General features: G+C 30.2%; 1 protein-coding gene across 1 annotated transcript in view; it reads right to left on the bottom strand.

The window, feature by feature from the left end:
• Window positions 1–4,118: 4,118 nt before the first annotated feature.
• LOC145268760 (acetylcholine receptor subunit alpha-like) overlaps window positions 4,119–19,256 on the bottom strand; it is an 80,517-nt gene continuing 65,379 nt past the window's right edge. The window contains exon 5 of the mRNA XM_080124359.1: window positions 4,119–9,515. Within this exon, the coding sequence (XP_079980485.1) occupies window positions 9,339–9,515 (177 nt within the window). The 3' untranslated portion in view covers window positions 4,119–9,338. The remainder of the gene's footprint in view (window positions 9,516–19,256) is intronic.

The raw sequence follows: 19,256 nt of genomic DNA, 5'->3' as shown, positions 1-19,256 counted from the left end.
AAAGGGGAAGAACCAAAGAGTACTAGAATCTTAAGAGACGCCGTGATGCCAAGAACTCAATCTTCTAATAAGCGATCACTGGTAATGGTTGGTGAGAAGTTTTAGTGAGTCCTAAATTAATAATAATAATAATAATAATAATAATAATAATAATAATAATAATAATAATGATAATAATAATGATAATAATAATAATAATAACAACAACAACAATAATAATAATATTAATAAATTAATAATAATAATAATAATAATAATAATAATCTGCTTACATCGAAACTGCCAATACTTAATGAACTCTTCTAAGCTTAAATGATAACACATATTGCTTCTAACGAAAAGTCCTAGAATGTATTGCCATCCGCTCATCACACTTATACCCTCGTCAAAAAGCAAACAACTTCAATAATACTAGTCTATGATTGTTACAAGGCTAGGTAAGAAGAATTGCAGTACGTTAAATCTATTTTCGTAAATTAAATAGGTACCTGGTTGTCCTAATGGATACAGTCGCGACCTTTGAAATCGGCTATACCGGTTTCAAATATCATCGAACCTAAAGTGTTCAGTTATTCTCAAATGCATTTAAATATACATTATTACCCCGCAAGTAACGTATGTGTAACTGATCAACTTGTGTTCAATTAATCGTTTCAATTAGTAAAAAAGTACTGATCCAACGTACAAAGAGAAAACAAAACTCAATACATCAGTACATCAGACAATACTATGAATAACCATAAGGATTTTCTACTCTCTTTCTTGTATATATATGTATACACCCCCCATATATATATATATATATATATATATATATATATATATATATATATATATATATATATATATATATATACAGTCATGCTCATATTTATTTGCACGGTCCAATAAAAATAATATTTTGTTGATAAAATCTCATAAAAATGGCCAGAATCGAAGGTTATTATTTAGTATCATACGTATTTTGAACTGCTCTTTCCGATGCAAATATTTGATTTCAAAAAACTTGAATACTAAAGAAATTACAAACGAAATTTCTTAATTACCATGTTCAAAATTATTGGCACGCTTATTATTTTTATCTATTACAGTATAATTACAACCAATTTCGTGTGTAACATGGTTTCGGAATCTTTTTGTAGACTTATTATGCTTATTTAATGTTAATTTAAAAAAAAAGAATTCCTTTCAGATAATTTTTAGACAGCGTTTGTTTGAATTAATTTAAATCAAGGAATCCTCGTTATTTTTAAGACTAAGGAACACAATGGATACCTCAGGAAGCGTGTGATAGCGTGTCATTCCAAAGGGGAGGGATATAATAAGATTTCTAAGAAGCTAAACCTTCCCAAATCTACCGTTCGAGCCATCGTAAAGAAGTTCAAATCACAAAGTCACGTTATGAATTTGGAGGGTCGGGGGAGAAAAAGGCTGCTGTCCGCGAGAACAAAGCGAAAATAGTTCGACGTGTCAACCAAAACCCAAGGATCACCGCTGGGGAGATTGTAGAGGAACAGAGAAGCTCTGGAGTTAACGTGTCTCGACACACGGTTTGTAGAGTTTTGAAGAGAGCTGGTTTGAAAGCATTTCGCCCGAGGAAGACTCACTTATTGAAACCTGTGCATCTCGAAGCAAGGCTAGAGTTCGCAAAGCGCCATATTGATAAAGATGCTGCCTTTATTATGTTATATGGTTCAACGAAACGAAATTTGAGTTAATCAGCCATAATATTGTTTCTTCTGTTTACAGGAAATCTGGCGAAGCCTTCTTGCCTAAGAACACAATACCAACTGTGAAGCACGGCGAAGACAGTTTGATGTTTTGGGGATGCTTTGCTGCCACTGCACCGAGACTACTTGTTAAAGTTACAGGCATCATGAAAAAAAAAAGGATTATGTTAAAATCGTTAATGAAAGCCTGAAGGACTTTGCTAGAGAGCTGTCGCTTAGTCGACGTCAGTGCTTCATGCAAGATAATGACCCAAAGCATTCGGCTAATCTGACTAAGAAATGGCTTGAGGACAACAAAATCAATGTTTTGGAGTGGCCATCCCAGAGCCCAGACTCAATCCCATTGAACATTTGTGGAGGATTTTAAAATTGAGGGTAATGGAGAGGAAGCCTAACAATCTCGCTCAGTTAGGATTATTGTCAGGAGTAATGGGCTAAATTTACTGCTAAACAATGCTACAAGTTAGTGGAAAACTATAATAAACGACTACAGAAAGTAATTAAGGCTAAAGGCTATACAACCGATCATTAGAATTACGGTGCAAATAAATTTGAACAAGGGAATTTGAAATATCGTTTGTAATTTCTTTATTCTTCATTTTATTTGTAAATTTGATTGTAGAGTTGGAAAGAGCAGTTCAAAATATATATTATACTTTGTGATTTCCTTTGATTCAACCTTTTCTAAAGGATTTCTCAGACAAAATGAAGTTTTTATTGGGCCATGCCAATAAATATGATCATGACTGTATATATATATATATATATATATATATATATATATATATATATATATATATATATATATATATAAACACAAATATGAATATATTTGTGTGTATATTGTTCGTCTTCGACCAAACGAAGAATAAGATAGATATCTCTTAGAACTGTAGCATAAATTACATGTAAATTAAATTCTCAAATCTATTCTCGGTAAATTCCATTTTCATTATCTCTTAAATGCTAGAACATTTTAACTAGGGATTTATATTTCTTCTCTATTTAATCAAGATCGATGATGTGCACAATCTATTATCTAGTATGTTTCTTCATCTCCCCTGAACAGTTTAATAATACGAAAGCCTCAATGACAATTGCAAATATACGCGAGTGTATATTTGCAATTGTCATTATGTTGACTTCTTATCGATAGTTACCCTCTTTTCTCTCTCTTCTCTTTTCTCATTACTTATGCAGAGTTTCAAAATATCAGAATTCAATGCACGTATGTATAATGCATTCATCATAATCAATCAATTAATAATTAACGCTAATATTATAAAATACAACATATAACAAAACTGTCTCATATTTTTAATTGCTTCTATATATTGCCTCAAACTGATTTTGCTCATACAATTTGTCAGTAAAATGAAATCGACAAATAATATAAATTATAATATAATAATAAAAAAAACAAACACAAATTCGACATTACTTCAATACAGAAAGGACACAGGAAAATACACGAACTGATATAAATATACTAGTAGATCAAAATATTGTGATTTCTGGTGGATGAGTAGAACGATCTAGCATTTAAAATCAAAAGAATCCACTTCGATTGCTTCATTTAGTATTCTCATAAACTGGTATGAAATTTAAATTTACTTGACGTTATTTGAAGTGCACATACGTTTAACATCATTTGAATAACTCACATAGGACAGAATGTAGGCTCTCAAATGCTAGATGTGCAATTATAAATATTAATCACTGGTAACTGTTGACAAGTGTATGCACCAATGAATCACATTGTAATTTCATGATGCAAGTCCACTGAAAAGAGAACCGATATCATGTAAGACATGGATTTAAGTTTGATCAGTGGGATCTCTATCTCTACCATTATATAAAAGGCATTTCGTGCGTGTGTGTGTGAAACGACAAAGTCTGTCTTTTGTATATTTCACACAAAGGTAATTTATATGTCTGGCAGTGCTCTTAGATATGTTTTATACAGAACTTCATCCGATAGATATTGAAAATCGAAAAAAATCCGACCTTAAAAATAGTTTTTCTATCTCATATATAAAGATAGTTTTTCTATCTCATATATAAAGATAGTTTTTCTATCTCATATATAAAGATAGTATTTCTATCTCATATATAAAGATAGTATTTCTATCTCATATATAAAGATAGTTTTTCTATCTCATATATAAAGATAGTATTTCTATCTCATATATAAAGATAGTATTTCTATCTCATATATAAAGATAGTATTTCTATCTCATATATAAAGATAGTATTTCTATCTCATATATAAAGATAGTATTTCTATCTCATATATAAAGATAGTATTTCTATCTCATATATAAAGATAGTATTTCTATCTCATATATAAAGATAGTATTTCTATCTCATAGATAAAGATAGTTTTTCTATCTCATAGATAAAAAGAATTTTGACAGGGAAATATTTTAGATTACACTGTCAAAGGAGATAATAAAATCTCAACAAATAATTTCATCTTAGAAGAAATCAATACTACTAACATAACGCATTTGACTACAGATCAGATGATCCCGTGTTCAAGCCCAGATGTACCTCAGCCTTTTATTTTAATCCTTTCTTTATAAGGAGTTCAATTTGCGATAAATAGGAGGTACCATTTAAAATCACCGCAAGTCATTTCTTTATTTGCATATCTTAAAACTAAACATTAAAGAAGTGTGTTTCCAGGACGTTCATCGTGAAGCTCAAATATCAGTTGACGTGATATTGTAAACAAACACAGACGGAATTTGATTAGATATATTATTATTATAATTTATTTTATTATTTATTTATTTGAGAATTAATCCACCGGGAAAATTATTCATCGTCATATATCATATTCAACAGAGGATTGATTCTACATACATACGCAATCTGCATAAATTAAATATCAGGTTTTAAGCGTATTGTACGATTGGGCAACGTAAGGCATCCAGCTAGTAGTGCATAAAGCACAAAATAGATTCTAGCGTATAGAATAACTGACATAAACCTATTCGGACTTTTGTCGGTGGAAAGCAGCACAATAAATGAATAATATTATAGACAGAGATTGATCATATTTAAAAAGCTCCAGTTAAAAGATGTGATATGTACACCGGCAAGAACTGGCGACTTCCAGTCTGTATTCCAGTCGTGTGTGGTTCATAGTACCACTTTCTTCACAGATGCTAGCAAACTTTATGCGACCCTTTTGTGAATATCTAAAAAAAACAAAAGACAATCGAACTCAAGCAACGCCGAGTCAGGCGAATTGCATTTTGGACTCAAATTGTATAATGTTTTTCAGTTATTATAAATTATGAGGACCTTTTGAAATTGATAATGTAAATTTACAACGCGAACGAACGTGATGAAAATAACGAGGGACGATAATATTTTACTGTTCATCTGTGAGGTTTGTAACTACAGCGAAAATAATGCGTGTTCCTGATTTCAATTGAAAGAAAAAGAAATGAAAACGCAGAAAATAGAAAGGGAATTAGAAGAGAAATATTCACGACAATAAAATCAGAATGTTTTTAAGTGCTTGAAACTATGTTAACAGGCAAAAAATATATTCAGTTTATTATTGGTAAGACCTTTACGAAAAATACAATTTACATACGCAACAGTAATGAAGTTTCTCAAATTCTTCTTAGCGGTATTTTGTCACTTTATTTTTCATTATTTGATAGAGTAATAAAAATAACCTTATTTTCAAGCTTCCATTTAGTCTCGAAAAATAGTGGATAATCCCTGAGAATAATCTCACGAGAAAATAATTGTGAAGCAAGAGCCGCGAAATCTACAACTACATTTCCTATGAATTAGCACACCATAATTCTAATTCATAGAACTTCAAGGCGAATAAAAAATGTCGAGATAGTAAATAATCCTTACATAGAGCATCTGATATTCTAAAACGTTCACCTATTTTAGTACTGTACAAATTCCGAATCGTATTATTATTATTATTATTATTATTATTATTATTATTATTATTATTATTATTACGAAATATATAACCCTCTATTATCGTTATAACATGTGATTGTAAAGTAAATATTTACATGCATGACAGATAAAAATCTTTAAAAAATGTTTAATTTGTAACTACAACGAAACACTATTTTAGATAGCAGACAAAAACGCTTCACTTGACAATTAAAAAGCAATAAAAATTGACAAATGTAGTATTTATTTATGATAATGTTGTCCTAAAAAGTTACATTAGCTTCCAAACTGTAGTAATATAGTAAACGTAGTGTATATTAGTTTTCCACAACACAAAGTACAAGGGATTTCTTCTGGATCGAACAAAAATTGCTTCATTTCTTACCCTTTATCAAAAGATAAAACATATTCTTTGATCATAACTCAAAGGCTGGGATATTGGAAATTTTACTGATTTTTAGAACAATTTTCTTTTCTTATTTGTTGAATCTACTTGATAACTATAATTATCTTGGAACTGATACTACACATCATATGTATAAAAAATTTTTCGAAATTTTTACATAAGAATTGATAATTTGTATTATTTATTAAATTTGTACTACTGTCCCTTTCTTGGATGCTATTCTCTGGTGAATGACACCCAAGATGGTAACAATGGTCTGAATAATACAACTATAGATACCGTTCGATTATCAAAATTATCTGCAAAAGTAATTGGTTTTGAACTAGATTCTGCTATTATTCTGGTCACCGCTTCTCTGATCCCCTGATTTCGTTGAAATTCATTGTCTATGTGGTTCTATGAACGTCTCGCAAGTGGTTTCTGATCAAACCTACGAAATAGATTAGCACTCATCCATTAATGCAGAATTAATAATAGTCAATAGGTAATTATAATGGTAAATGGGTAAGTATTTGATACGTTTTTATACAATGATATTTAACTACGTTTTTCATGCGGTATTTTACAAATATTAGCATCAGATTTTCTCAATGGACAAATATGCACATAAGTGATAGTATACAAGGAATATATTATATCGATTTGAACCAAAATGTAAAGATACCTACACATATACATTGAGTGAAAACAATAATATTAATAAGAAAAAGACATTTGTCCAGCCGGTTATCCTGATATGAAAAGGCACAAATGAGAGTTAGAAGAATATTGGTCAATGGTTATTTTAGTAATTCAATTGTGAATTATCCCAATCTTAACACAGGTATTAAATATGAAGGTGTAGTTATTGTATATATGAATTTTAATACATGAACTCTTCAATAATCGAGTTAAGTTAAAAAAAAGCGATCACCAAATGATTTGTTTTCTGCTCTTTAGAAATCTTCATTTATTAAAATGGCAAACATTTTAATAAACGATTACAAGAACAAACGACCTAATGTTACCAATGGTGGGGTGTCTTTTAAGACAGTATTTTAAATTAAAACAAAAATCCGTCCCAGGATGCATAAAATTAATTACCCGAGTAGAACAGGTGTGCACCAGTTTTATATCGCCTTATGTCTGGAATCCTTATTCTAATTTTGATAAACATCTATTATATAATTTTAATTTAAGAAAATATCTAAAATTTAATTCTTAAGGTTAAGGGATCTTTGCAAGGAATTGAAATACAAGGATTTTTGCCTAATTGACGTTTAATAATTAGGGAGCATATATAATGCAAATCTGAAATGTTTTAATTTTCATATAAGAATGTACCCATATTATACCCTTTTAAAACTGTTGTTAATACTAAAAAAAATTAAAAATTAATGAATATTTATTAGTTTATGTAAAATATTAATTCTTTGCAAAACTCTGACGTATTTGAACTATAAACTCCTTACATTGTTCACATAAAACAAAAGTAAACGAAATTATAGATTTTATTACGACCACTCGTGTTCTAAAATTAATAATGATCGGTTAATTAGTTTAGGATTTAATCCTGTACATACAAATATATAATCAGCTTCATATGAATAGAAATATTCGTTACTTTATTCAAAATTGGGACTAATCAAAGAAAATATTAGTCATCGTTAAAACCAGAGAGATTCTATTAAAATATAAGACAAATCAAATCTGAATTTGGTCTCATGAAAAACATCTACTTCATAAGTATAGGAGTAAGCTTTACTCCTCGTGCGTTTTTAAGAACATTTAATATTCTTTTATACAAGAAAAACAAAAGTGTGAAAAGTTTATGACAAATACTTGTGTGGATGAAGGGCGCGTTGTCAAATAAATCTATGTTCAAATTCTGATTTGATCCAAGTTCGTTGCACACCTACAATTCATGTTCTGTTTCTCCCACATTTTTATGTCAATCCCCGACGAAAACATTCTTTCAATGATACAATTTAGAATATAATAAGATCATTTGACTTGTTTGCTATTAAAAGTACAAACAATAAGCAATACATATGTTTGCGATAAATGAACTGACGATTAATTTCGTAACCACTAAAGTAGCTCAACCTTTTTTTCGTTGTACGACAAGCAAGAACAGGATGTACACAATGCAAATAAAGTGAACTCTTGTAACTCATACCCTTTCTCATATACTATACTATGTTGAAGTTATCGTATAACGATAGAAGTTTGTAACTTTCTAAAATTCCGTTTTCGTGACAAATCAACTAGCTTCTAATTTTAAAACTGTTCAACACGAGTGCAGATGTCGTTTCAGCGTGAGGATAGTCAAACTCTTCAAGAACGGGCACTTTAAATAGAGACAAAATATAAAATTTGACTCATTCTAGAAGGATTTCTCTTGCGTTGACAGAGGGCATAAAAATGCAGTATCAAAACAGACACTTCACTTTTCTCCTAACTTAAAGGCTAAGTCATCACATTGTTCAAAATAGATTGTAAGATTTAAAGTGATATTTCTACTCGCTATCATTTAAATTTTAATCGTAAACAAATGCGTACATTGACGTCGAATATAAGTACTGATTGCTTGTAGATTATGTAGCGCTGATCAAATTTTATAACCAGTGTTAGATATATTTTTCTATAGACATAATGTACTGGTCAGCATTTTCCTGTGTATTATTTTCCGTAAGGCGGTTTTGCACTGGATTTTTTCCTTTACTAAATCGTCAGGATTTAATCCGTCCGACTTACATTTTTGTTTAGGCTGCTTCCTCTTATTTTCCTTGGGGTCGTATACGTAATCCAGTTTTTGCGACGGTGTAATCCTTTGCGCACAATACATATTCCTACCGGTTCTGACCTTTTCTCTCATTTTGTTTGAAATTGGCGTTAAAACGAATATCGACCACTCTTGATCGAGACAAGATTTACAAATTGCGTCAGTCTAGAAGAATTTTCCCTTCACTAGCCCAGAACATAACAGATGTAGTTTAGTATCTGAAAAGATTCTAAACTTTTCTCCTTGACCAACAATAAACGAAGTCAGCAAAAAACTTTGATTTGAAAAAAAAAACAAAAAAAAAACAAAGCAAAAAAAACGCATATTCCAATTTAGAGATTGGTATTGTTTTGTGCTTTGTATACAAGTCTCCTTTTCTAGTTATATTAACGTGTATAACACATCTGGCTTAAAATATAATTACGCGTATTTTATGAAAAATATTGTTGTAATCGACAATATGCTTCGATAACAAAAAAAAAACAAAAAAAACGATTATTTAGTAGATACAAGATGTGTTGTCGATGATGTAACTTCCTTCCATTGGAACTCGGTGGTCGTAGAGTGAAGGCGCATACAAAAATATGCTGAGCGTGCCAGCTAGACAGGTGCTTGTAAAAATGTACAAGAAAAAGCGGTCCATCACCATGGCGACAAATTTCCAGTCTCTGACTTCCTGAAAATAAAAGAAAGAGTAAAACATTGTTAGCATTTTGAGTTAAAATTACAAATATTTGTAAGAAGTTGATGCACACTCGCCCAGTATTTAAAATCTCTATTTTGTAGAAGGCGATCGGCTCTTAAGGAAAGTCAGTATTATAAATATTTTAATCGAGTAAATGAAACAAATATCAGAAACAATATGAACGAATTGCTGAATCGCAAAAATAACATTACTATTTCAATATTTACAACAAATTTTAACGATAAATATTGAGCAGAATATCTTGAACACAAAAAATCTGAATTTCAGAGTTTGTGAACTATGCTCTTAAAACTAAAGGAAACTTCTATAAAAAGAGTTTATTTCCTTGAACAAACGTTTGTGGGACAAAACACCAGATGGCTGCATCTCAGCTGACTACAAGATGGCTCTTTTAAAGTTAAAATAGTGAGACGTCTTCTAACATAATCTAATTAACAACCAGTGTTACTATTAACCACGGTGCTATCTCACCCTCCGGACAAACTCATCAAAACTTAACCTAATCTAATGAGGGCTGATGCGTCAATGTGATTATGTCGTATTGAATAATATTATTGTAAACACACACGCACACATAAAAACATAAACACACACGCACACATTGCAATACTCATTAAATTATCTCGTGAAAAGTTGTGTGTGTTTATCTTTGTATAGGTCTTTGTTTTCGATTGCATCCTGAGAGACAGAGAGACAGAGAGAAAGAGAGAAAGAAAGGGATATATATATATACATATATATATATATATATATATATATATATATATATATATATATATATAGAGAGAGAGAGAGAGAGAGAGAGAGAGAGAGCTATAACAAGTATAATAAAGATACATCAATAAATTATTAAATAAATAAATTATGGCGTTTAAACTGAATAATTATCTCATTTAATACACTTATGTGTTAAAATCGACACCTAATATCATAGATTTGTGGGTGAAAACGAAACCCTAAATACAGCACTATATCACATGATATATTCTCATATGCGTACTGCTAGTAGAAGAAATCACACCAAAAAACGAAAAAACACACAAAAAAAAAAAAGAACAACAAATTTACTTCTAAAGTTGCACTGACTTTTCTAATTATTTCACCTTGTTTGCAAATATAATGTAGAAAAAAGTCTCATTTGGGCAGATACCATAGAGCCGTATATTCTGATTTATAAATCAGAATATATGGCTCTTTGGTATCTGCCCAAATGAGATTTTTTTCTACATTATATTTGCTAAAGTAGATTCACGGTATACCGTGAATCTACTTTTGAAATTGCTTAACCGATATTGTCGTTGTTGGCGGAGTTGTTTGGACTAGTGACGATATTTGACGGGAGAAGAAACCCCAGCTCCAGACTTTGACATTAGAAATCATTCGTGATCAAGTCATCTAAATGAATCAGATAAGTCTAAAATACTAAGTTTGTCGATGCCATTATAGTAAACACAATGCAGATTTATGAATATACATTTATTTCTTTATTCGACTTATCTTTACACATACAAAACATATTTCTCAGTTCTGAGATGAGACTTAATAATATTCCTATTATTTATATTACCATAACTACTGTTCTCATCTTGTATTTTATTCCTATAATGTGTCAGCACATGTATCTTCCGACCTTCTTCAAATGCATCTTATCCAACTTGAAAATCTTTCTGTCAAACTCGGAAAGCTACATGACATTTCTAACATTTTGTTTACATAGGCATCACCACTAATCAAAACCCAGGGGCTACTCGAGGATAAGGATTAAAGAGTATATAGTAGTCAATTGGACAATATAGTAATTGTTAGTAATGGAAACGGTAAATTTGTTAACTTAAGTGGAACGGCTCGTCAAGAACTTGTTTACGTTACATGACCCTGTATTTAATTCACGGGAGTGCCATGTTCTCGTTCTGTCAGCCATGACATTCTTAGTATTGCCCAATCTGAGGATCGAATTCAACTTCAAGAACAATGTCACTTACTATATCTAGTAATGTATTCGTTACGCAACAAAAACTTGTGCAATTTATACATTAAATAATAAATTATATGCATTCATAGAATATATAACCATATATTTTAAGCTGAGAAGATAAATTCTGTGCTTTTTGGGGCAATTGAAAAATAAACTATAAAACCAACCACAAATCCTTAGTCTAGGTAGTAACAGTACTCTTAATGTCTCCCTAAATCCTATCAATAACCTTAATTTCATATGCACCAAGACAAAAAATAAAATTACGAATACTTTACTTTTCAGATTTAACTACAATGACTACATGTCATTCAAACGCTATCTGGCAAGAAATTGAGTTATTATTTTACATTAAACTTATATATGAATCTGATCCCTTAATCTGAATTCTAAAATAGTTTGTTATATGACATTCATCCGAAGTCGGTTGAAGTGGTTTCCTGCGACGGAGGAAGAATCGAGACAATATTAAATTCACAGGCGGTCCCCAATCGCCTCTAAAGTTTGCATGCAATTTTTACTGAGTATTTTTAACAATAAAAATTTGCATGTGATTTAACTGAGTATTTTCAACAATAACAATTTGCATGTGATTTAACTGAGTATTTTTAACAATAATAATTTTCATGTGATTTAACTGAGTATTTTAAACAATAACAATTTGCATGTGATTTAACTTAGTAATTTCTAACAATAACAATTTGCATGTGATTTAACTGTGTATTTTCAACAATAACAATTTGCATGTGATTTAACTTAGTATTTTCAACAATAACAATTTGCATGTGATTTAACTGTGTATTTTCAACAATAACAATTTGCATGTAATTTAACTTAGTATTTTCAACAATAACAATTTGCATGTGATTTAACTGAGTATTTTCAACAATAACAATTTGCATGTGATTTAACTGAGTATTTTCAACAATAACAATTTGCATGTGATTTAACTGTGTATTTTCAACAATAACAATTTGCATGTAATTTAACTTAGTATTTTCAACAATAACAATTTGCATGTGATTTAACTGAGTATTTTCAACAATAACAATTTGCATGTGATTTAACTTAGTATTTTCAACAATAACAATTTGCATGTGATTTAACTGAGTATTTTCAACAATAACAATTTGCATGTGATTTAACTGAGTATTTTAAACAATAACAATTTGCATGTGATTTAACTGAGAATTTTCAACAATAACAATTTGCATGTGATTTAACTGAGTATTTTCAACAATAACAATTTGCATGTGATTTAACTTAGTATTTTCAACAAGAACAATTTGCATGTGATTTAACTTAGTATTTTCAAAAATAACAATTTGCATGTGATTTAACTGAGTATTTTTAACAATAATAATTTTCATGTGATTTAACTGTGTATTTTCAACAATAACAATTTGCATGTGATTTAACTTAGTAATTTCTAACAATAACAATTTGCATGTGATATAACTGTGTATTTTCAACAATAACAATTTGCATGTGATTTAACTTAGTATTTTCAACAATAACAATTTGCATGTGATTTAACTGAGTATTTTCAACAATAACAATTTGCATGTGATTTAACTGAGTATTTTCAACAATAACAATTTGCATGTGATTTAACTGTGTATTTTCAACAATAACAAAAGTTTGTGTTGAACTTTGCATCCACATTTTATATTTTTTTTTAATAAATTTTATTTTGTAAAAATGCTTATAAATCTCTAAAAGTCAAAACGTTGAATGTTTCAGTTTTCACATACTGCACATATTTTATTACAAAACAAATTGTTCAAATTTTTTCTTAGTAAAGGACATTTGAATACGAATATTTTTTTACAAGTTTCACAGTTTGTTATTTAAAAAAACTAAAAAATTAAGTGGTCTATTTATGTTGGAAATTGTTTCAAGTGTCTTTAATGTTGCTGTTGCTACTGCTATTACAACTGCTACATCATCATCATCATCGTCATCGTCATCATCATCATCATCATCATCATCATCATCATCATCATTATCATAATGGAATATTAAATTCACAAGTAATTCCCCGTCGCCTGTAAGATTGGTATGAAATTTAGCTTAGATTTTTTTTAAACACGTTAATCTTAAACTTTGCCTTCGTATTACATTTTTACGTAAATTTGTTTTTTTTAAACGTTTATACATCTTTAAACGTTAAAATGTAGAATGTTTAAATTTTTTCAGATATAGCTTTTTTATTATAAAAAAGAAATTGTCTACTAGGTTTTAGTAACACAACAGTTAAATTGAATAAGCATGTTTTACAAGTTTCAAATTTCATCATTAAATGATAACACATTCACACAATTAAATGGTTTATTTATATCGGAACTTGTGTCAAGTGTCATTAGTGTTTCTGTTACTACTGCTACTACTGCTACTGCTGACACTTCTATTACTACTATTGCTATTGCTACTATTAGCATAATTATCATTTTTTATCCTGACATGTCGTACCAACACAGCTTTTCGAGTTTCGATTCTGAGTAATTTCACAACAGCATTTTCATGGTTTTTTTTTTAAAGGAAAGCCCATTTTCATTTAAATATTATAATTATTTACTTATTAACATTGATCTAACTTCAAAACTTTACGACTGCTTCCTAAAAACGAAAAAAGACAGAATACCTTAGTCTAGCTAATACACTATTTAATTACAATGCTTTCAGGATTGATTAAAATATTTCTTCAAAAACATCTTTTATTCATTTATTCCGTTTATTGAGGGATTATAAATATTTTTACCGTTATACAAATTTATTAAACTTACGTACATTTCAATATTTCTTATTATTGGTGGGGACCTCAATTCTTCAATTACCGACCTTTTCATAAAAAAAACAAATTTAGCTCTATGATAATGCGCTATATAACCATAATTTAATGTTTTTGAGGAGGAAGCTTTTAACGAATCTCTTCTGGATTTATATTATCTCTCCACTGGGCACTGCTGGGTCCTAATATATATATACATGTGTCTGTGTGTGTGTGTGTGTGCGTGTGTGTGTGTGATGTTTATGTGTTCGTATGTGTTTATTTTGTTGTTGCAAAGAAGCACTAGAGCAAGACAGGCGCGAAATAAGAAGCGACACATTAATACACCTTATCCTCTTTTAATTTAAACGTCGTGAGTGTATGAGTTTAACGCTCAGAAATTCGATAAGAAGATTTGGAAGTAAGTGAACGCAAGCAGATATGAAAAAAGAAAATGGATATTAATAAAGTCGAAATAAATGAAGAGAAAACGAAAGTTCAATATTGGTATTCTTGTCTGTTTTGTTACTTAAGGACCTTCAATATATTGCCACTAGTTCATCATACCTTTAATCTAAGATTTCAGAGACTGAATTTTAATTGAACATTTCGATGATAGGCACAACCCAATCTTTTTTTTAAGCTTAACGTCTTTTTTCGTTAATTTAAAAAAAATACTTTTACTTAATTTGTTATAGATGCGTAAACATGATAAATGGTGACACGTGTATGCACATTTTTTAAGGTAGAGTATCAAAGACTTGAATACAAAAACGAAAATCTTAATTTATCTTAAACATACTCGTTTAGACTATTTGATCTCCTTCAAAAGATGATGTTTAATTAGCTAAGATAATTTATTTGAACTTTATTACACAGTCACATACACACGCATATATATATATATGTATATATATATATATATATATGCATATATACTAGCAGAAGTACCCGTCGTTGACTGGGTTCAAAAACCGCCTACAGAATATGGACTGTCATTGATGAAAATATGATAGGTTATGTAAAGGAGGGGTTGGAAAGAGATAGGTTTTGATACTCAAAAATTTTACCTTAAGTAAAATATGATGAAAGTAAAGATAATTTTCGCGAAAATATATTTTTTTATATCAACTTTGTTTCCATTCGTAGCCAAGAGTGATCAACAAAATGATGTTTCATTACAAAGAGAAAATGTTATATATAATAATATAAATATACAAGAAATAAATAAATTACCATAGTCAATAAAAGTTACTTTTATGGTAGAAAAGTTCATTGGTTTGTATTTTCAAGTAGTTTGTAAATTTTTTTTTAATTCACGAACCCGTTTAAAAAAATCAAAATGGCAGCGACTTTGAAATGGAGAGACCTGTTTTCAATTTGAAGGAGGGGCACCTGAGCATTGTGTTAACAATTTAAGGGAGTTCCGTCAACGTAAGGAATATTTATAAACATATTTTAATGTTTTCCGCTATTTTGTGCTTGAGGAATAATCGATTATGGCATGTGTCATTCATTTAAGTAGTTATCGCCTCAAATTTCGTTTTAATTTCGGTTCGCTGAAATTATTTCAAGTAAAGAGCATTAAAACTATTTCAAAACAAAAAAGCATGAACTGAACTTTTATTGACTCTGGTAACATTTATTTCTAATATATTTATTTTTCGGGTAATTGTTTGTTGGATTTTCTGCTAAACACTCTTACTAAATAATATCGACGAAATATCGAAAAACAAAGAAACAAAAACAGTTTTGAAAAATAATGAATCTTTACTTACTTTAGTAAATTAATTCGAAACAGCAAAATGGGATATTAAAAAAGTAAACACGTAATTACTTTAGTTTTTTAAAGCAAACAATCGATATAAATATGAATAAGAAGAAAATGGCGCCCTTTTCAAACAGAACAGCTTCGTTTCAGTTTTACAGTAATGAACGGTGTAGTATTGCGCCGTCGGATTCAGGGTTGTACTATTGTAATGTAACGAACACGCAGAAAGGGTTGTAATCAAGTGAATTCCTTCTAGTACACTGGCAAAAAAAGCTTAAACAGATATATAAATAAAATAAAAAAGTTATGTAAATGTTTTTAAAAAGACACGTAATAACGAGAACAGGAGTTTTTTCCTTCTTTTGACACGATAACAAGTATTTTTATTATTTATCTATTTTCGAAAGAGTGCCACGTTCATGTGGAGAAGCAAAAAATAGACTTTTTTGGGGGGGGCCTTCACTTAATAAGAACGTGAATTTATTAGGTGAATTTATCCGATATAATATGATTACACTCCAAAAAATAAATAAGAGCTAACGTGAATTAAGATTAAAGTTAAGGAGTGAGGGTCCACAATAATGTGGACCCTCACTCCTTTTAAAAAACCTTGTTAAACTTTCTGATATATTTACATTCTATGGAGGTCAAGCGCGAACGAACATCCAATAATTTTATTATACCATATTTCTTCAAACTGAACCATAATTATCAAAGTATACTTACGCAGATAGATATGAAAAGTCTTTATTAAAGTTTGTGCCTATTTCCATTCTATTGAGGCCAGACGCGAACGCAGACCCCACAATTTTGTTATACCATCCCTATTTAAGTTCAAATATTACGTATCAAAGTATTCTTATGCACATATATATCAAAAATACTTGTAAACGTTTTTTTTTAATTTTTAATTTTTAATTTTTTTTATTTCCATACTTTGTGGACCAGGCACGAACGCAGACCCCACAATTTTGATGAACCACTGTTCTGCCAGATCAAACATACCCATTCCTTTGTCTCGATACATCTATCATTATATGTAATCAGTTTTTTAAAATAGTCAACCATATAGGAGCCTATTCGTGACTAGACACACACACATACACACAGAGACATTCAGCTTTATATTTTATAAAATAATAATAATAATAATATATATATATATACACATATATATATATATAATTATTTCCACCGCTCACAACGTCGCAGCCCACGTGAGACATGACAGTCAACAATTTGGAAGGCCAAGACTCGACATTCACCCTCATTTGGTTAGACATATTCGAACCCGGGATCTGAAACCCGAGTCTCTTGCATGCGATGAAAGAACTCTGTCAACTGAGCAAACGCACCGCACACAAGAAATTCTATCAACTAACACAGATCAAGCAAATCCGACTTTGGACTGATCCTACTTCGCCTCGACAAGGGACGCGGTCATCCATCCAGCTAAATAACCCTAAACCTCTTGCATGCTTTAAAAATGGGCGATTTCACCGAATTTGATGACAATGAAAATATGTGGGTGCCATACATTCGCTGATCATCATTTAATCCCGAGCAAAATCGGCTCTCCCTATATATATATATATATATATATATATATATATATATATATATATATATATATATATATATATATATATATATATATATACAAAGACAGGTTTTCTCCTAATAATAGTGTTCGATACTTTCAGAAAACATACACACACGCACACACACACCTAAATCTGTTCTGACGTCTACAATCCATAAATGTGACAAAAGGTAGATAGGATATCCACGCCGTAATTCAAAACTCGAACCGTCGGTTACATTGAAATACGACAAGCACTCAAGTACTGCATTCTTTGTGTTAATAAGCGACTAATTTGATTTATAATGATTAAAACAAATTAAGCAAGATTCTCTAATTTTAGTATGATAATCCTTAAACTTAAATATTTTCTCGAATGCAAAATCACATAATGGATTTGTATGAAAATTAGTACACGAAGTTTAGGCATAAATCGTATATCAGTATACCTTCAGGTTTATCTTTGTAAGGCGATGTGATATTGGTGCCAAACTATTCTGTTTGGAAATTAATGATAACCGTCTTGGGACGGCCATTCTCTTACTATACATATATGCATGCATACACACATACACATATATATATATGTATATATAAAGATTATGGAACATTAATTGTAAATCGAAAATATTTGGGCTTTTGCATGGGAAAGAGTGGTCTATAAAATTTAAAAAAATAACACAAGGAAACTGATATATGAGAATATTTATTAACTAGCAAAGTCCTGACATTAACATTTGATTTTATCTTAAAAAAAAGTGTGCAACATCCCTAGGTCGGAGACCATGATCATGCCAGATTTTGGTCATGATCGGTCCAGTGGTGTGCGCTGTAGGAGAATGAGTTGTGATACAACGAAACAAGACTGTATGTCGATGATTACAAATATATATATATATATATATATATATATATATATATATATATATATATATATATATATATATAGGCTATAACCATTGACCATTGACCGTAACCTTGAAAAATGGTGTGCATCATCCCTAGGCGAGGGACCATGAGCGTGCCAGATTTGGCCATGATCGGACCAATGGTGTGAGCTGTAGGAGAGTTGTACAAACAGACACGTACACACACATACACACACACACGCACACACACACACACGAACGCTACTACTTTATGTATATAGATTGATGCTTAGTACCTATTATTAAAATTTAAGAAATTGGAGATACGTTAATTTTATTTTACTCTTTTTATATAAAGCTAAATTAACTAAATATATGCACATTACCCACCCTTACGCCGACACGCTATATTCCAAAGTTTGTAATTATTGGTAAATAGCAAAGGGCCTTATACATAAATTTATATAAACGTACACACATCCATAACTTTAGTAATCTTGTATTTTGAAAGTTTTCTCCCCCCCCCACACAAAAAAATTATTGCCCGAAGCAATATTATATTCACTGCTGTATAAAACACACGCAAACATATTTTTAATATATATACACCCACACATAGACGAACACGCGCACACATCTCTCCGTTCCTCTGTCTCTATATATGTATGTGCGTGAGTGTTGAATTATTATGCGGATGATAATGTTCACTTAGGTTTCACAGTATAATCAGTCTTACATATTAAT

Source organism: Euprymna scolopes, chromosome 4 (assembly GCF_053919585.1).
Source record: "Euprymna scolopes isolate OS-2025 chromosome 4, ASM5391958v1, whole genome shotgun sequence".
NCBI classification, from domain to species: domain Eukaryota; kingdom Metazoa; phylum Mollusca; class Cephalopoda; order Sepiida; family Sepiolidae; genus Euprymna; species Euprymna scolopes.
The sequence above is the reverse complement of the archived record's forward strand: the minus strand, read 5'-3'. Positions and strand labels throughout refer to the sequence as shown.